Below are 21,511 nucleotides of genomic sequence, written 5' to 3'. Positions count from 1 at the left end.
ACGCCTACCATGTACCTGGGATCACAGCTGCATACCACCATGCCTGGCTGGTTGATTGAGATGGAGGTCTCACTAATGTTCTACCTGGACTGGCCATGAACCACAATGCTCCCGATCTCCCAAGTAGCTGCAATTACAGATGTGAACCACTGTGCCCAGCCAAAGATTTATAATTTTTAACAAGCAAGATTAAACTGTAATGTCAACAGATGCATATATGAGTGATGAATCTATGAAGAAATGAAATACAGTCAGTGATCACTGTAAAAGAGGACAGGAGTAATTGTGATTTGCATGGGACACAGAAGTGCTGCCTTGGTGACTGCTAAAATTTTATTTCCTGACTTACAGGGTATCTACAAGGATATCTGTATATCTGTGTTCCATATTTGTTTTGTGTAGTTGTCTGACTATATATTTTACTTCACAGCAAAAGTGGTTTAGGGTTTTTATTGTTTCATAGTGTTGAGGACTGAACCCATGGCCTCAAGCATGCTAGCAAGCACTTACCACTGAGTTATACCCAACCCCAGCCCTAAAAGGTTTTTAAAAGAAAGAATGACATATGGATCAAAGAAGCAATAAGGGAAAATGGTAAATACTTGAAACTGAGTAAGAAAAACATTAAATTTCATAACTTGTGGAATGCAGTAAAAGTAGATTTGTATTAATTGCCTAAAGAGCTTATATAAAAAGGCTGAAAAAGTGAGCTAAATAAACATCCAATATATAAAGGTAGCTAAAGAAAACAGAATAGAGTCCAAGAAAGGAGAAGAATAAGTTTTAAAGAGATATGAGTGGCAATTATTAAAACAGAAACAAACAAAAAAATAGAAGAGGGTTGTGGAGAAATTCAAAGTGAAGAGTGTCTCTTCTGCATGTATAAGGCTCTGGGTTTGATTCCAAGACAGAGCAAGATCCTTGAAAAGAATGGCCAAAAAAGGAAGGAACACTTTAGCATAAATTAATGATATTGTGAATGAAAATAAGCGCAACATACTAGAGAGTTTACAAAGGAAATTATGAAGTTGAAAAGTTTTAGACAACATGGGCACATTCCTAGAAAAATAAAACTAGCAAAAGTGACTCAAGAAGAAACAGCTTGAAAAAAATCTTATTCATATCAAACAAATTACAGTGGCAGTTAATTTCTCACAAAATTCTAGACTTCCGTTATTTTAAAGTTCTATCAGACTTTCAAGGAACCAAAAACTCAATTTTATGAGACTTCTATTAATTCCAAATCACATAAAGACAGTATGAGTAATAAATTTTTGGATGCTAGTCAATCAAAACTATACATATCTTGCCAAATATGTGGTACTGGTACACAGAAGATTAACTAGTGGAGGAGAATATGGACTCCAGAAACACACTTATACATACAGAGGTAATATGGTATTTTGGAAAAACTAATGATTCGGATGAGAGGAAAAATGAAAATGGACTCCAATCTTATCATATACATAAAGGTCCATAGCAGAGTGATTAAAAACTAACCAGAAAAGCAAAGACAAAGTTTTAGCTATCAGCACACAGCTATCCTCAAGGTAAGGAAAAAGTGCCTCAATAAGGCACAAAAATCTCTAATCATAAAAGATACAGAAGTCATAATATGTTTGAATTCACAAAAGGTGTCTGGTCATCAAAAGATGCTTCAAGGGCCGGATGCAATGGTGCATACCTATAACCCTAGTTCTTGGAAAGCTGAGGCAGGAGGATGACAAGTTTAAGGCCAGTCTGTCTCAAAAACAAAAACAAAAATAAAACAAAAAAGAGCTGGGGATGTAGCTCAATGGTAGAACATCTGCCCAACATGTGCGAGACTCTGGGTTAATCCGCATCACACACACACAAATTTAATTAAATTTAAAAGTAAACAAATTAATAAATAAAAATGTCGTAATAAATGGGAGAAAATACTTGTCAGATGCACAATAACAAAACAAGATTGTGCTGAGATTGTAAATACTCCTACAAATAAACTGAATCTCTTACCCATTGTTTTTTCAATTTTGTTTTTGTTTTGGAGGTACCAGGGACTGAACTCAGGACCTTGTACTTGCTAGACAAGCACTCTATCTCTTGAGCCATACCCCAGTCCTTACCCATGTTTATATGGATGTAAACTGGTAAGACCACTTTTGAGAAATAATATAACATTACTTTATAAAGTTAAATATTTGTATAGTCTAAAGCCCCAGTAATACTACTCCTAGAAAAAAAATTGTACTTGTATACCAGGAGACATCTATAAGGATGTTTATAACAGCATGATTCTTATGAGCAAAACACTGGAAACAACCCAAGTACTCATTAAAAAAGAGGATCAACAAGTAAATTTTGGTATATTCACACAAAATAATATTATGAAGCAGTAAAAATGAATGAGTAACAGATAATCAGAGCAACACAGATCACTTCAACTAAAAAAAAAAAAATTTTTTTTTTTCAGTACTAAGTTGGAACTCAGGGCCTACACCTTGAGCCACTCCACCAGTCCTTTCTTGTGAAGGGCTTTTTCGAGATAGGGTCTCACAAACTTTTGCCCAGGCTGGGCTTGAACCCTCGATCTTCCTAATCTCCACCTCCCACATAACTGGGATGATTGCAGGCATGTACTACCATATCTGGCCCTTCCTTAACGCTTTCACAGCTTTTTCTTTGTACGCTGAAGAATATAGCTCATGCTTATAACGTATGTCTAACTGTTTTATCCACAACTGATCTACGTGTCTATGGTATATTTTGCCATATTTTTACTATCATAGAGTTAAATTTACCAATTTTTTTCTGTTTTAACTGCTGAATTCTCATTTTTTAATTAGCAAGTTGCTCTAGGACAGAACATACATAGTTCCTATCCTTCCTATCTGTGGAGCTTTATTTGTGTTTCATGCCACCTCAGTGATACAAAAAAAAATCCAAAGGCATCATCAGCTTCAATGGACTTACAGAACCCCAACTTAGACTAAGAAAATGTGCCTGTGCCATGATTTAAGGCACCAACCCTGAGAGAACAGAACGTTAGAAATAATGAAAAGAAAGGGTCTCGACGCTCTGCATCTGACTGCAGTACACTCATTGGGTCCACACTGCCTTGTGTGAGGTAAACAGTAACAGTGACAACCAAACCAAACCAACTTTTAACAAAAAGAAAATCTGCACAACTTCAAAACTTGAAACGTAGTATGTTCCCCCAAAAGAGCGTCTTACCTGTTTGTCTGCCCTGGAATATATATAGGGCAGCAGGCATCAGAGACAGCAGGAAGTACAGGCACCAGTCCTTGAAAAAGTCCATGGAGTGCTGAAACCAACCAGCAGGCAAGAACACCCACTCAATGACACCCAAAACAGGAATGGGCCCTTTACTGCATTGCTCGCCAGGGTCCCACGTTACACATAAGTGGGCTGGACCTTAATAATTCCAACAAAAACCACAATTATTTTCACTTATGGGATTGGCTTATAAATTTTAGAACAGAAAAATCTGAAAATTTATGTGCTAATCATTTTATAATTTACCATGGCAAACTCAACTATTAAAACTGTCAAAGTATATGGAATTACTCTGTTAATTTTGTGTCACCCAGAATTATTAGTCTCAGCTTTCTCATTTAAGGCAATCAAATCTGCCTTCATCAAGCCGATAAACATTAAGCACTTTATTTGGTCATGTAGCCACAAAAGCTTAAAAAGGAAAGAAAATTGCCTAAATCATGGTTATTTAACTTTTAAAAATGTGTCTCACAACAAGTTTCTTTCATGATTCCTTATGATTATAGAGCTTTGTCTTCACAGAATGTTTTAAACTGTTCACCACAAATATCGTAAGCCTCAGGAGGTAACGTTTCAATAGAAATTAAAACTTACGGTCAAACATATTAAAATTTATGAACATGAGCTTTAGGCCAATATTCAACTCAAAAAAAATAACTTTTTTCTGAAAGGAAATTATTCCATCAGAACTTTTTTATAATACAAAATAATCAGTTGTCACAATACCAGCACCAGTCTGCTTAAGTCCTAGTAGTTGGTGTTTAATAGAAAATGGCAGGATGTATTTTCCCACTGAGAACAAATTAGTCCAGCTTGATGAAATGAAGCACCAGGCAAAATAAACCTTCCTTAATAACCAGGCTATTTACTGAGATAGTGCTAGGAGTAGCATCTACTCAGATCCATTTTGAGACACTTTGATTTATCAATTATTTCCAATAAAACAGACTGCATCAACAAATAGCATTTATTAACTATTCACACATCCAAAACTAGTATAAATAACAGTAAGAGCTAACATTTAATACTTCTTACATGGTAACAACCCCATAAGAGCTATTACTATTCCCATTTTACAGATGAGAAAATTAAGGTCAAGAGAATTAATTAACTTTACAAGGTCACACACTAACAAAAAGAAAGGCTGAAATCCCAACCCAAAAAATCTGGCTCCAGGTGGGGCATGGGTGCCACATGCTTATAATCCTAGCTACTCAGGAGGCAGGAGGATCAAAGTCCAAAGCCAGCCTGGGCAAACAGTTCTCGAGACCCTATCTTGAAAAAACCCAATACAAAGTAGGCCTGGTGGAGTGGCTCAAGTTGTACAGCGCCTGCCTAAAAAGCATGAGACCCTGAGTTCAAACCCCAGTACCTCAAAAGAAAAAAGAAAAAAAGAAAATCTGGCTCCAAAAATAACGTAGACAATAGTGGTGTGGGTAAATATATGCAACGACAACCTATCTCACTAATAGACAGAGATTACAACAATCAAATATTCCCATCACTGTAATCAATATGTAAGTGACTCCCCAGTGAGAGCAAAAGTCCAACTGTTTGTTGACATATGTGAGAAAAAAGGGCAGAAAGAACTTGAGTATGTTTAATTTATGAATGAAAGCCAGGTAGAAAAGGGAAAATTATAAAAACTTAGTTGCAAACTAAAAATAACATTAAACATTAATAACATTAAGCATTCCTAAATTTAGCAATAAAATGATTAGATAAAGGAAACACTGATTTTTCTAGTGAAGCCAAAGTGAATCCTGGAAGGCTAGGAGTGGTGGTGCATATCTATAATTCTAGCAACTCGAGGTAGAGGTAAAAGGTTCACAAGTGCAAGGACATTCTGGACTACACAGCAAGACCCTGACACAAAAAAAAGGTGATATTAAAGAGATAAAAAGAAGCACATGATTCTAGGCTAAGATTGCTGATGATCCCAGAGGGGAAGCTAAGACTTTACCTGATGTGATCAGAAATAAAAGTTAGTTGAGAATGTTCACAGATGCAGTAAGAAATGGCAGAAGAGAAAGTGACCTGATCTGTGAGCAAGTACAACTACAAAAAGGCAGAGAATCACAATTATTGATGAAGTGAGACTGAAGGTGAGTAGGAGTTCAACTGTCACAAAGAAGGTTATAATGCAAAGACAACTAGAAGTATGAAGGCATCATTTAACTTAGCAAAAAACAACTGAGACTTCAGGTCCATGAAAAAGGGACTGTTGTATCTGCTGTCATGAAATTAAGCAATGATGAAGTGGCTGCATAGGGTACCTGGTTCAGACTTTTCTTCAAAGACTGATCAGGGAGCAGGCAGAGTGGCTCATGTGGTAGAGCACCTACCTAGCAAGCAAGAGGTCCAGAGTTCAAACCCCAGTGCCACCAAAAACCAAAAAAAGGCTGGCTAGGTAGGTAGTGTGAATAGAGAGAGCTATTTAGTGTGAATGGACATTCTATGATTTAATAGCAGAAAATATTTTAAAGCAGCAAAAAAAATTAAAACCCCATGGTTGGCTAGTTAGTTTTGAGACTTACAAGTCAGAAAAGAATTGTCATGGCAGTACTTTAAAATTTAAATTACCCTTACAGACTCCAAAGTAAGAACAGAAGTAGAAATGCAGACCTATGAAAAGACACGAACAGTTGTTCTCAAATGGCAATTCTTTCTGAAAAATGATCTATGTTGAGCCTTGTGGCATGATTCAAAAGCAGTAATTAGTGATGACAATGTCCAGGATTCTTTTTTTTTGCAGTACTGGGGTTTGAACTCAGGGTCTTGTGCTTATTAGGCAGGTACTTTACTACTTGAGCTATGCCCCCAGCCCTTTTTGCTTTAGTTTTTGAACAGAGTCTCACTTTATACCCAGTCCCAGCATGGACTGCAATTCTATTTACACCTCCAGTGTGGCTGGGACGACAAGTTTGAGACCTTTTTGTATGGACTGGCCTCAAACCACATTCCTCCTGATCTCTGTCTCCCAAGTAGCTGGGATTACAGGCACAAGCCACCATGCCCAGCCCTCAGGATTCTTAACAGTGGGGTTCATCATGGACCTTTAAAAGAACTGAAATTTCTAAGACTGAAGTTCAAAAATCACAGTACCACAAAAAATGATTTAATTTCTTTTTTTTCATAACAATAGCTAGAAACTATTCCATGGCCGAGTATAACATGTAACCCTATCAGAAGAAGAAACGCATTAAATTAATAGCCTTGAGTCACAAACAGAGGTAATATTCACGAGAAGGGTGGAGTTTAATCATACTCTCCTGTTGAATGTCTCATATGTTGGCTCACTGAAGCTGCTTTTAATTCCACAGAGTAAAAATGCCATACTCACATAGCAGTTTGATGCCTGTGCTACAAAAGCGTTCACACTGAGGCTGGGAGCACTGTGTCATTCTAGGAGACCTTATCCATAATGTAGTCTGGTGGAAGTACCCCCTGCACTGTGACATCTGTCCACCCTGACTCAGCCATAGTGGTTCCAACAGCTTCCTGTGCTTGACCAAAGCCTTGCAGGTTTATATGATAAACATGCATCCCTTCTTTGTCTCCCACTGCCTTAGTTTAAAATGGTCTAAGTTACCAAAGACTATTCTCTTGTCCAAATAATTGTTTTATTAGAACAAAATATGATTGATCTTTTTCATACAATCCTGCATTAATTTTTTTTTTAGTAACTGAACAGAATGAGCTCATGACAACAGTGCCAAACACCACCTTATGACTCTGAAACACTCCAAACACTCAACACCACAAGGAGTTAAGTCCTCATTCTGTTTCTGACTCTGATGACGGCAGAAGTTGAGTACTATAGCCTTTACAGAGTGACTCTGTGGTGAACTCAGGAAGAGCTAAAAGAACTACTCCCAATTTAACTAAAACTCATTCTCATTCATGAAGTGTTAAAATGGGATTCACTACAGCAAGGGTGTGGAGTCATCTGGTCCTCCTTTACAGCACACCAGCATTTCCTAAAAATCTTCATGGAGTATTGAAAAGGTTCCATAGTCAATTTGTTTGAATGCCAAAACTACTCAACTTGGAGCATCACCATACACATTCACCTATTATGGCTCTAAGAAGTACTATAGTAAAGAATTTGCTTTTGTTAACTCAGAACTTCCCTTATTTATTTGATCATAAAACTGGTTTTGTTTAGTTTGTGGAATACCAAAGAGAAGATAAACGCTACTCAAAGATTACCACACATAATAAATTATTTGTAAAGAATTAAGATGTAACAGCATACAAAACTAAAATAAGATTGATTGATGACTGCAGAATACTAAAGAAAGCCATAATGCCTAAGGGTCAACAATTGTTGGTTGATAGATTTATTTGGTGAAATGGCAACCAAAATAACATTTACTGTACATTCAATAATGCCAGAAATAAAAGCCAAAAGACATGTTTTATAGTACTGTCACTCTGCACATACTTCTCACAAAATGGATAAAAACATTCAGTATCTGAGGCTGACAGCATCTTGAATGCCCAGTAAGATCATAACTGTATTTATTTTTTGTATTTATTTTAGAGCCCATCTGTCAGAAAACACCTAAAACTCTCTGTCTTCAGGTCACAACTTTAGCAATAATCTTTCCTCATCCTGCTGACTCCATTACAATAATCTACTCATACCAAATGCAGCACCTACTGAGATTATTACAGTACTCACCACATTACAAAAAGAATCCAGACCAATGCTATGTACATACTTAGTACACTCTGGATTAGACCAAGTAAAATTTAACAACAAGTTGAACAGCATTCTATAAGACAAAAACAAAAAGTCAGTTAGGCTAATTCTGTCTCTCTTTCTAGATGTGGGCTCATAGTGAGAAAGAAGATAGTCTTGGAACTTGAAGGCTAAACCAAATCTGAACTCTATCTAATACTTAATCTACACTTACCTTAAGAGAAGTTCTTTGGGCAACTTTTTGTTAATAAGGCCTTCATCACTGTTTGAGAAAACCTGAAAAAAAAAAATACAGAAGATGTGAAACTATTCTTCAATCAATACACAAAAAAATTCCATTTTTTATAATAAATCAGAACAGCCCCAATCACTATCCAACAGATATGATGGTGCCAATTTCACAAAGCCTCATACTCCAATACTGAAGGGTAGAAAATATTCCATACCCTATCACCCTTTCAAAAGGGTGATACACAGCCACCTATAATGGAGGCATTGGTCAAGGCAATTAGACAAGAAAAGGAAGAAAAGAAAGAAATTGAGACTGGAAAGGAAGAAGTAAATCAATTGCTATTCACAGATGGTATGACCATTATATAGAAAGTTCTAGAAATCAACAAAAAATCAATTAGAACTAATCAAGTAATTCAACAAAGTTATACAATTCAATATATAAATATACTTATACAAAAATAATTGTATTCTATACACTAATAATAAAGCAACCTGAAATGAATTTAAGAAAATAATCCCACTTATAACAGTACCAAAATTAATAAAATACTTAAGAATTAGACAAAAAGAAGAGCAAGACTTCCATATTGTAAACGTATTTAAAAATGGAAAGAAATTGAAGATGACGAATAAATTGAAAGACATTCATGTTCATAAACTGGAAGACTTGATAGTGTTATTTAGCAAGATTCCATAACTGATCCCTATGTTTAATGCAATCCCTCTAAAATCCCAGGTGCCTTTTTTATAGAAATTGATAAATCAATCCTAAAGCTCATAGGGAAATCCAAGGGATGCAGAATAGCTAAAATAATCCAGAAAAAGAAAAATAAATTTGGAGGACTCAAAATTCCTGATTTCAAAATTTATTCCAAGATCCAAGATGGTGAGGGAGACAGAGCAGCAGACCTCCTGAACTCCTGACCCAAAGACCCTGCCGAGAAGCTGGAGACACTCCTGAGGTAAAGCACCAGGAAGAGCCAAAAACAGGGCCCTCTAAACACTTAGATCGTGGAAGGCTTCTCCACGCCACTATCTAATAAAAGAATAGCCGGCCTGCAAAATCCCCACCCCATAGGTCTACAGAGCTCTCCGCCCCTCAGGCTGTGCCAGGCCACAGCCCTGTGCCAGACCCACACACGGTGGGACACCTGCCCCTCAGCTGCACCAGCCTCCAGCCCAGAGACCCACACCATGCTGGAATACCCACCCCTCGGCCACTGCACCAGACCCACGACCACCAGGATCCCCACCACCAGTCCACGCCGGACCCCAGCCCGGAGCCGGTCACACAGCTCACTGAATTCCAGCCCCCTCCCCCAAGCCCACTGCCCTTCAGGCCCTGCTGAGTCCCAGCTACATGTGGAATGGCCGGATCCCTCCCCTTGGATTTCCCCCTCCCCTTGGATTCCCCCCCCCCCCCGCCGGGCTCCAGCTATGTGTGGAATGACTGGAGCTCCGCCCGGCTGGGACAGGCATCAGCCTGGGGCAAGATAGCCACATCCACCAGCCTGCCAGGAACCCTGCCCCTCAGGCGGAGCCAGCCCCAGCTCTATTAGCTTCCCAGATAACAGCTCCACCAGTCTCCCGCTTGGGCGGCCACTAGAGGGATCCAAGCGTGCCTAAGAGACACACACAGACTGGACTGGACACTTAAGAACTAAAAACAACTAAGCCTGCACTCCTACTGTTCCAGAACTGGTGATTATTTTTTTCCTCCCTTCTTTAAGGGTTTGGCAGCTTGGTTTGCTGTTTGATCACCCACCATCTCTCCCATTTTTAAAAATTTCTTTCTTTTTTTTTCCTTTCCTCTCTTCCTTTTATCTTTCTTTCTCTTTCTCTTTTTTATCCTTCTCTCATGATTTTGTTAGTATTAATATTGTAACTCAGCTAATACCAAATTACACATATTCTAGAGACAGAAACGGTACCTGGTGGAAATATGGGAAGAAGAAAAAGGGATGGAAACTATTCTCCCCCCAAAATTAAGTAGTACAGGATTTAGAGTGAAATGAAGAAAATGGATACCCAGACCCAGACTCCAACAAAACAAAGATAAACTATACCAAGGAACCCACCAAGGACCATAAGAACACTGAAAGAAGAAATTCTACAAGTAATTAATGAGAATTTCATACAGATGCTACTAGACATGGTCAACCAAAATGTACAGGAGGCACTCAAGAAATTCCAAGACAACAAAACTCAAGAATACTGGAAAACACAGAAACAAATAAATGAAATCATAGGAGCCCTAAACAAACACCAAACTAAAACAAAGATCACCATACACAGAGAGATAAATGAATTAAGGGCAAAAATTGACAATATTAAAGAAAAAGTAACCCATGATATGGAAAACCTCAGAAAAAAGAATGAAACAGAAATACAAAACAAAATGGAAGACCATTCCAGCAGAATAGAAAAAACAGAAGACAGAATATCAGAACTTGAAGATGAAATGGCAATTAAAGGAAAAACTGAAGAACTATTAGTTAAACAACTTAAGACCTGTGAAAAGAAAATGCAAGAACTCACTGACTCCATCAAAAGACCAAACCTGAGAATCATGGGCATTGAAGAAGGAGAAGAGATGCAAACAAAAGGAATACGTAATATTTTCAACAAAATAACAACAGAAAATTTCCCAAATCTAGAGAAAACTATGCCCAGATACAGGAAGCCTCCAGAACACCAAACAGACCTGACCAAAATAGAACTACCCCACGACATATTATCATTAAAACAACAAGTACAGAGACTAGAGAAAGAATATTGAAGGCTGTAAGAGAGAAAAAACAAATAACATACAAAGGTAAACCCATCAAAATCACAGCAGACTTCTCAACAGAAACATTAAAAACAAGAAGAGCATGGGGTAAGATCTTCCAAGCACTGAATGAAAATAACTTCAATCCTAGGATACTCTACCCAGCAAAACTATCATTCAAAATAGATGGAACAATAAAATTCTTCCATGATAAGCAGAAATTAAAACAATTTATGACCACCAAGCCACCACTACAAAAGATTCTCCAAGAAATTCTACACACAGATAATGAAAGCAAAAAAACCATGAAAGGGCAGGCAATACCAAACCACAGGAGAAGAAAAGGCAAGAAAAGTAAAGAGTAACACTGACTCAGCTACATATAATCAAACTCTTAATCAACAAAGACAACTACATGACAGGGATCACCACGTACTTATCAATACTAACACTGAATGTTAATAAACTAAATTCCCCCATCAAAAGACACCGACTGGCAAACTGGATTTAAAGGAAGACCCAACAATCTGCTGCCTACAGGAGACCCACCTCATCAACAGAAATAAGCACTGGCTGAAAGTGAAAGGCTGGAAGAAGATTTACCAAGCCAATGGTCCCCAAAAACAGGCAGGAGTAGCAATACTTATCTCAGAAAAAGTAGACTTTAAACCTACATTGATCAAATGAAATAAAGACACTCCATACTAATGAAAAGGGAGATACACCAAAAGGAAGTAACAATTATCAACCTATATGCACCCAACATCAATGCACTCAATGTCCTCAAACATACTGTGAAGGATCTAAAAAACATATATAAACTCCAACACAGTGATAGTGGGAGACCTTAATACTCCCCTATCACCAACAGATAGGTCATCCAAACAAAAAAATCAATAAAGAAATCCTAAAACTAAATCACACCATAGAGCAAATGAACCTAGCTGATGTCTACAGAATATTTCATTCAACTTCTGCACAATACACATTCTTCTCAGCAGCCCATGGAACCTTCTCCACAACTGATATCTTAGGGCACAAAGCAAGCCTCAGCAAATATAAGAAAATAGAAATAATCCCATGCATTCTATCTGACCACAATGCATTAAAACTAGAAATCAACGACAAAAACAGCAGTAAAAAACATGCAAACACTATTCACAATAGCCAAGTTATGGAAACAGCCAAGATGCCCCACCACTGACGAATGGATTAAGAAAATGTGGTATCTATACACAATGGAATTTTATGCAGCCATGAAGAAGAACAAAATGTTATCATTCACTGGTAAATGGATGGAACTGGAGAACATCATTCTGAGTGAGGTTAGCCTGGCCCAAAAGACCAAAAATCATATGTTCTCCCTCATATGTGGACAGTAGATCAAGGGCAAACACAACAATGGGATTGGACTTTGAGCACATGATAAAAGCAAGAGCACACAAGGGAGAGGTGAGGATAGGTAAGACACCTAAAAAATTAGCTAGCATTTGTTACCATTAATGTAGAGAAACTAAAGCAGATACCTTAAAAGCAACTGAGGCCAATAGGAAAAGGGGACCAGGAACTAGAGAAAAGGTTAGATCAAAAAGAATTAACATAGAAGGTAACACACATGCACAGGAAATCAATGTGAGTCAACTCCCTGTATAGCTATCCTTATCTCAACCAGCAAAAATCCTTGTTCCTTCCTATTATTGCTTATACTCTCTCTACAACAAAATTAGAAATAAGGGCAAAATAGTTTCTGCTAGGTATTGAGGGGGTGGGGGGGAGAGGGAGTGGGTGGAGTGGGTGGTAAGGGAGGGGGTGGGGGCAGGGGGAAGAAATGACCCAAGCCTTGTATGCACATATGAATAATAAAAGAAAAAAAAAACATGCAAACAACTGGAAGCTGAACAACACATTGCTCAATGACGAATGGGTCACCGATGAAATAAAAGAGGAAATTGAAAGGTTCCTGGAAGTTAATGAAAATGAAAACATGACCTACCAGAACCTACAGGACACAGCAAAGGCAGTCCTAAGAGGAAAGTTTATAGCCATGAGTGCATATATTAAAAGGACAGAAAGATCTCAAATCAATGATGTAATACTACAGCTCAAACTCCTAGAAAAACAAGAACAAGCAAATCACAAAACAAGCAGAAGGAAAGAAATAATTAAAATAGGGCTGAAATCAATGAAATAGAAACCAAAAAAACCATGCAAAGAATCAATGAAATTTTTAAAAGCTGCTTCTTTGAAAAAATAAATAATATTGACAGACCCCTGGCAAACCTGACTAAAATGAGGATAAAAAAAAACCCAAATCAGTAAAATCAGAAATGCAAAAGGGAAGATAAGAACAAACACCACGGAAGTCCAGGAAATCATCTGAGACTATTTTGAGAGCCTATATTCTTAATAAACTTGAAAACCTTGAAGAAATGGACAGATTTCTAGAAACTTACAACCACTCAAAACTGAACCAAGAAGATATTAATCACCTGAATAGATCTATAACACACAAAAAAATTGAAGCAACAATCAAGAGTCTCCCAAAAAAGAAAAGTCCAGGACCCTATGGATTCACTGCTGAATTCTATCAGATGTTTAAAGAACTAATACCAACTCTCCTTAAGCTGTTCTACAAAATAGAAAGGGAAGGAACACTGCCTAACTCATTCTATGAAGCCAATATTACTCTCATCCCAAAACCAGACAAAGACACCTCCAAAAAGGAGAATTATAGGCCAATTTCTGTAATGAATATCGATGCAAAAACCCTTAATAAAATAATGGCAAACCAAATCCAACAACACATCAGGAAGATCATACACCATGACCAAGTCGGCTTCATCCCAGGGATGCAGGGAAGGTTCAACATATGCAAATCAATAAATGTAATACAGCACATCAATAGAAGCAAAGACAAAAACACTTGATCTTCTCAATAGATGCAGAAAAAGCCTTCAACAAGATCCAATACCACTTCATGATAAAAGCTTTAAGAAAACTAGGAATAGAAGGAAAGTACCTCAACATTGTAAAGGCTGTGTATAACAAACCTACAGCCAACATCATACTTAACAGTGAAAAACTGAAACCATTCCCCCTAAAATCAGGAACGAGACAAGGGTGCCCACTATCCCCACTCCTATTAAACATAGTACTGGAATTCCTAGCCAGAGCAATTAGGCAAGAAGAAAAAATAAAAGGAATAAAAAAAAAAGGAATACAAATAGGTAAAGAAACTGTCAAAATATCCTTGTTTGCAGATGATATGATCCTATACCTTAAAGACCCAATAAACTCTACCCAAAACCTCTTAGACACCATAAACAGCTACAGTAAGGTGACAGGATACAAAATCAACCTAAAAAAATCGTTAGCTTTTCAATACACCAACAATGAACAAACTGAGAAGGAATATATGGAAACAATTCCATTCACAATAGCCTAAAAAAAAATCAAATACCTAGGAGTAAGTTTAACAAAAGATGTGAATGACCTCTACAAGGAGAATTACAAACTCCTGAAGAAAGAGATCGAGGATGACTACAGAAGATGGAATGATCTCCTATGCTCATGGATCAATAGAATCAACATAGTAAAAATGGCTATACTACCAAAAGCAATCGACATGTTTAATGCAATTCCCATCAAAATCCCAATGATTTTCATCACAGAGATTGAAAAATCTACCCTAAAATTCATTTGGAAACACAAGAGACTGCAATTAGCCAAGGCAATACTCAGCAAAAAAAATCAATGCTGGAGGTATCACAATACTCGACTTCAAACTATATTACAAAGCAATAGCAATAAAAACAGCATGGTACTGGCACAAAAACAGACATGAAGACCAGTGGAACAGAACAGAGGATCCAGATATGAATCCACATAACTATACCCACCTCATTTTTGACAAAGGTGCAAAAATATACGATGGAGAAGAAAACACCCTCTTCAACAAATGCTGCTGGGAAAAGTGGTTACCTGTCTGCAAGAAACTGAAACTAGATCCATGTCTATCACCCTGTACTAATATCAACTCAAAATGGATCAAGGACCTTAATATCAGACCTGAAACTCTGAAGTTAATACAGGAAGGAGCAGGAAACACTCTGGAACAAATAGGTATAGACAGAGACTTCCTCAATAGAAGCCCAGCAGCACAGCAACTAAGAGAAAGGATGGACAAATGGGACTTCATAAAATTAAAACGCTTCTGCACAACAAAAGAAATGGTCTCTAAACTGAAGAGACCACCCACAGAGTGGGAGAAAATATTTGCCAGCAATACATCAGACAAAGGACTGATAACCAGAATATACAGGGAACTTAAGAAACTAAACTCTCCTAAAATCAATGAACCAATTAAAAAATGGGCAACTGAACTTAACAGAACTTTCTCAAAAGAAGAAAAAGCACATGAAAAAATGCTCACCTTCTCTAGCCATAAAAGGAAATGCAAATCAAAACCACACTAAGATTCCACCTCACCCCTGTTAGAATAACCATCATCAAAACACCACCACCAACATGTTGGTGAGGATGTGGGGAAAAAGGAACCCTCATACACTGCTGGTGGGAATGCAAGCTGGTACAACCACTGTGGAAAAAAATATGGAGACTTCTTAAAAATCTAAACATAGATCTGCCATATGATCCAGAATTCCCATTCCTGGGGATATACCCAAAGGAATGCAACACAGATTACTCCAAAGGCACCTGCACACCCATGTTTATTGCAGCACTATTCACAATAGCCAAGTTATGGAAACAACCAAGATGCCCCACTATTGATGAATGTATCAAGAAAATGTGGTACTTATACACAATGGAATTTTACTGAGCCATGAAGAAAAATGAAATCTTATCATTTGCAGGCAAATGGATGGAACTGGAGAACATCATTCTGAGCGAGGTCAGCCAAGCTCAGAAGACCAAAAAATCATATGTTTTCCCTCATATGTGGACTTTAGATCTAGGGCAAATGCAGAAATGTGGTTGGACTGGGACCACATGACAAGGGGAAAGCACATTTGGGTGATACAGAAATAGGCAGAAAACCCAAAACATGAAAGTGTTTAATGTCCCCACTCCAGAGGAGCTAATACAGAAACCTTAAAGCAACAGAGGTTATCATGAGAAGGGGATCAGTAACCAGTGTAAAGATCAATTAAAGATGAATCAACATGAGTCATAACACGTGTACATGAAAGCAATGCTAGGAATATTTCTGTATAGCTATCCTTAACTCAACTAGCAAAAACACTTTGTCTTCCTTATTAGGCATGTCTCTTTTCTTCAACAAAACTAGTGATAAAGGCAGAACAGGACCTGCCTGGAATTGAGGGGGGAAGGGAGGAGAGGGGAGGGGAGGGGGGCAGGGGGGAGAAATGACCCAAACAATATATGCACATGTGAATAAAAGAATGAAAAAAATTATTCCAGTGGCGTATGCCTGCAGCCCTAGCACTTCAGATGCTAAGGCAGGATCACTTGAGCCCAGGAGTCCAGACCAGCCTGGGCAACATAGTGAGACCCTGGGGTTTTTTGTTTTGTTTTGTTTTTCAGTACTACAAAGCTGCAGTAATTGAAGAAACATTGTGGTATCAGTATTAGTAGATCAAAGTAGAAGTAAGAGTCAAGAAACAAACTCTTACATTTGTAGGCAATTGACTGAAATAGGACAAAAATTGTTAAGAAATGGGGCTGGAACAATAGGACATTCACATGCAAAAACAATGAAGTTGGACCTCTATCTCAACAAATATTAAAAATTAACTCAATATGGATGAGTACCAAATAAATATCAGAGTTATAACTCAAGCCTTCAGAAAAACACATTGGTATAAATGTTGCAGTTTCTTGAATTATACAATGGGTTTTTAGCTGTAACATTGAGAGCACATGCTTTCCCAAGAAAAAATAGATTAAGTGGGACTTCATCAAAATTAAAAAACTTGGGCCTGGGGATGTGGTTTAGTGGTAGAGCACTTGTTAGCATGTGCAAGGCCCATTTACCACACACACACAAAAAAATTAAAGAACTTTATGATTCAAGGGCATCATTAAGTGGAAAGAAAGCTCAAAATAGGAGAAAATATTTGCAAATCACATGACAAGGGACTGTATCCCCAATATATAAAGATCTCCATAACTCAACAATAAAAACACAACACAATTTAAAAATGAGCAAAGCTACATGTGGTGGCACATGCCTGTTGTCCCAGCTACTTAGAAGGCTGAGGAGGTAGGATCACTTGAGCCCATGAGTTTGAGAGCAGCCTGGGAACACAGTGAGGCCATCTTAAAACAAACAAGCAAACAAAAATGTTTTTTTTAAATGGGCAATTACCCGGTGCCAGTGGCTCACACCTGTAACCCTAGCTATTTGGGAAGCTGAGATTGGGAAGATTGAGTTTCAAGGCCAGCCCTGGCGAATAGTTCACAAGACCCCAAAAGTAACCAAGCAAAATGTACTGGAGGAGTAGCTCAAGCAGTAGAGCACCTGCAAACATGAGGCCCTGGGTTCCAACCGCAAAGAGTCCCACCAAAAAAATGGGCAAATTATTTGAGTAGACATCTCTACAAAGAAGCTATCTAAATGGCTAACATGCACAGGGAACTATGTTCTCAACTTTTAGTCATTAGGAATGAATAAGTCAAAACCACAATGAGATACTAAAAACAAAAAGATACTAACAATAGCAAAGATGTGGCCAAATAGGAACCTTCAGAGAGTTATCACATGAGCCAGCAATTCTACTTATAAGTCAAGAGTCAAGAGAAATGAAAACATTGTCTTCATACAAAGGCTTGGCTATGAACATTCATAGCAGCACTATTATAACACTCAAAAGGTGGAAATAATTCAGATGTCCATCAGTGGAGGAGTGGGTAAGCTAAATGTGTGGTAACCATACAATGGACTACTATTCAGCAATGAAAAGGAATGAAGTACTCATACATGTGACAACTGGAATGAGTCTTACAAACATTATGCTATCGAAAGCAGACACAAAGTGCACATACTGTATAATTCCATTTACATTAAATGTCCAAAAAGGCATATTCATGGAGACACAGTAGAGCTTAGGGCTAAGGAGTGACTGTTAATTGATGAAGTTTCTTTTGGGAATTATGAAAATGCTTTTGAATTAAGACAGTTGTGATAGTAACACAGTTTAGCAAATATATTAAAACTCACTAAATTGTATATTTTAAGTACATGGAATTTATGATATGTGACAAATATCCCAATTTTAAAAAACACATAATTTTAAAAATATACCACAATTTAACAAGCAAACCTCGTACCAACATTTATTTTCAAAGTAGTGTTGATGGAGAGTCGTAATGGTAAAACTAATATTTAGTAAGTGCCTACTGTTCTCCAAGCTCTTGCAAGAACTGTATTAGATGAATTAGGTAATCTCATTAATCTTTTTCAAATTCCTAAAAGTGAAAAGTTACTGTATACATTTACAACTCTGAACACTATTTTCACAGAATCCTGTAAGTTTTGTATGTGGTATTTTTATTTCAACTCCAAATATTTTGTTCATTTGGTCATTTTTGGTGGTGCTGGGGGTCAAATCCAGGACTATGAGCAAGCTAGGCAAGCACTTTACATCCCCAGTCCTTCCAAGTATTTTTAACATCCTTTATTTCTTTTTTCACTCATTGACTGTTTGAAAATACACTGCTTAATTTCCATATAAGTAAAAATTTTTGGCCAGGTATGGTGGTGCACTCCTGCAATCACATTACTTGGGAAGCTAAGGCAGAAGGATCATGAGTTCAAGACCAGCCTGGGCTACATAAGGAGACCCTGTCTCAAAAAAAAAAAGTTATTTTTTTCACTATTGCTCTGTCAATAGTGTTATGGACTCTATATTTTTCAATCTTTCCATTTTTATTGAGAGTTGTTTAGTGGCTTAACATAAAATGAAGAATATTCTATGTGCACTTAAGATAAAAATGTATTCTGTTGTGGTTGAGTAGAGTGTTTTGACTATCTGTTAATTCTAGTTGGTGTACTGTGTATTCAAATCCTCCATTTCCTTATTGTTCTGCTATCTTAATGTCCTGTTATTGAAATTATAATACTGAAGTCTCCAACTGGTTTGGAGGTAGCAGTGAATGACATCATGACAACTTTTCACATATCACAACAGCTGCCAAAGTGATGGGCTTTTTTCTTTTACTATAAAGACCAGTTTATTGAAGTTACAATGTTTCAGTTCAACATAGGAGGAAAACTTCCCCACAATTAGACAAGATTGGGCACGTTCAGGGTGTTATGGATGTAGACCTTCCCAGAAATTAGAAAAGAATAGCCCATACTAGAATGCTCTGCTCTTTGAAGCAATGATGCTCTCCACAGTGTTCCTGCAAAGGCTACAGAGTCAGGAAGATAAAGGGATCCCTTCTTCAGTGGGACAGTAGGAAACCTCTACGCATGAAATCTAATTTACTGAAAGACTCAATGACCTAGGTTCTGCACTAACATCTATTACCTTGGGCATATCATTTAACTTTTCTATGACATAGTTTCCTCTTCTGCAAAATGGAAAGAGTGAAAGAGCCTGCCAGAAGGGTTGCTGTGAACTAAATGAGTTCATATGGAAAAAATGCTCAACAAGTGGCAACTTGGATTATGGTATGAAGTCTGCAATTATCATAGAACAGTTTTTCCCTTTGGTTCTGTCATTTTGTTGCATGTACTTGTGAGCCTATTGTTTGGTGCATGTATGTTTACAACTGTTATACAGTTCCTTGAGGAACTCACCTTTATCAACATAAAAGATTTTTGTCTCATGTAGCAATTTTTAATTTAAAGTGTATCTTATGATATTAGTATAGTTATTCCATCTCACTTTCAATTTGTCTTTAGATCTACAAGAATCTCTTATTGAGAGCATGGAATCTGCCAGTCCCTACCTTTTAACCTGTGAATTTAATCCTTTACATATACAGTGATTACAGGCAAGGAGTTACTTTTGTCGTTTTTCTGTTTTTAGATTCAGTACTTAAGTGAATTGGTCTACAAAAAGGAAGTTCGGTTAGTACTACTGACATCTTTTATATCCTTACTGGGTTTTTTACTTCTATCAACAGGTTCTATTAATTAATGGGAAAGTTGTTACTATATCCAACTACAATTGTGTTATCTCTTTGGCTTTCAGTTTTGCTTCATGAATTTTGAAGCTTTGTTATGAGGTACAATACATATTTAAGACTGTATCTTTAATCAACTGGCCCTATTATTATTATGAACTGTCTTTTTTGTTTTCTTTTGCAGCCACTGGGGTTTGAACTCAGTGCCTCACACTTGCTAGGTAAGTGCTCTTTACCACTTGAGCCACTCCACCAGTCCTGAACTGTCTTTTCTAGAAATGATCCTTGTCTTAAAGTTTACTTTGACTAATATTAATATAGCAACATTAACTTTCTTATTGTGCATGGTACACCTTTCCCTCTATTTTTTGTGGCATTAGAATTAAATCCAGCTGGGCACAAGTGGCTCTAGCATATAATCCTAGCTACCTAAAAGGCTGAGATCAGGAGGATCTCCATCTGAGGCCACCCCAGGCAAACAGTGTGAGAAATCTCATCTCCAAAATAACCACAGCAAAATGGTCTGGAGGTGTGGTTCAAGCAGTAAAGCACCTACTTTATATACTTTTTTTTATATAAAGCCCTAAGTTCAAACCCCAATCCCACCAAAAAAAAAAAAAAAAAAGAATTGACTCCAGAGTCTCTTGCATACTAGGCAAGTGCTCTGCCACTGAGCCACATCCCCCAGCCCCAAACTCTGATTTTCATTCTGTATCTTCATATGTATACTGCTTCTTTCTTTTTTTCTTTATTTTTGTGGTATGGAGCTTGAATTCAGGGCCTATACCTCAAGCTACAACACCAGCCCTTTTTTTCAAGATGTTGTCTCATGATTTCCCTGGGCCAGCTCTGAACAGTGATCCTCCTGCTCTCTGCCTCCTAAGTAGCTAGGATATACCACTGGTGCCCAGCATTGTATACTGTTTCTTAAAGACAACACATACTTAGACCATGCTATTTTATCCAGTCTGACCATTCTTCATTTAAATGAAATGTATGGCCTATTTATATTTAATGTAACTATTGATATGATTAGCTTTAAGTCTACCACCTTTATATTTACTTTTCTATTTGCCCCATCTGCTATTTGTTACTCAGTCCTGCTCTCCTGATTTCTTTTTGGTAAAGCAATACTTATTCTATTTCCTTTCTTGGCAAATAGCTGTATCTCTTTGTATGTCTTTCACATTTGCTCTAGTGATTACACAGTGCATTTTAAGACATCGCAATCTAACTTAATTTCTTCCTGACTGTAACACACTTATTGTTATATTCTTACCTCTCATACCATATAACACACATTATTATTTGTGTTTTAAGCAATCAATAATTTTTAAAAAAACATAAAGATAATTTTTTGCCAGGCATGGTTCATGTATCTGTAATTCCAGCACTTGGGAGGCTGA

The 21,511-nt window shown here is 37.4% G+C and overlaps 1 protein-coding gene across 3 annotated transcripts in view; it reads right to left on the bottom strand.

Moving 5' to 3' along the window:
- Positions 1-21,511, bottom strand: part of Fbxl2 (F-box and leucine rich repeat protein 2) — a 99,816-nt gene that overhangs the window by 58,182 nt on the left and 20,123 nt on the right. For all 3 annotated transcript variants that reach the window (XM_074074079.1, XM_074074080.1, XM_074074081.1), the window contains exon 2: positions 8,202-8,263. In XM_074074079.1, coding sequence (XP_073930180.1) covers positions 8,202-8,263 — 62 coding nt within the window. The remainder of the gene's footprint in view (positions 1-8,201; positions 8,264-21,511) is intronic.

The sequence above is a fragment of the Castor canadensis genome, chromosome 5, assembly GCF_047511655.1.
Source record: "Castor canadensis chromosome 5, mCasCan1.hap1v2, whole genome shotgun sequence".
NCBI classification, from domain to species: domain Eukaryota; kingdom Metazoa; phylum Chordata; class Mammalia; order Rodentia; family Castoridae; genus Castor; species Castor canadensis.
The sequence above is the reverse complement of the archived record's forward strand: the minus strand, read 5'-3'. Positions and strand labels throughout refer to the sequence as shown.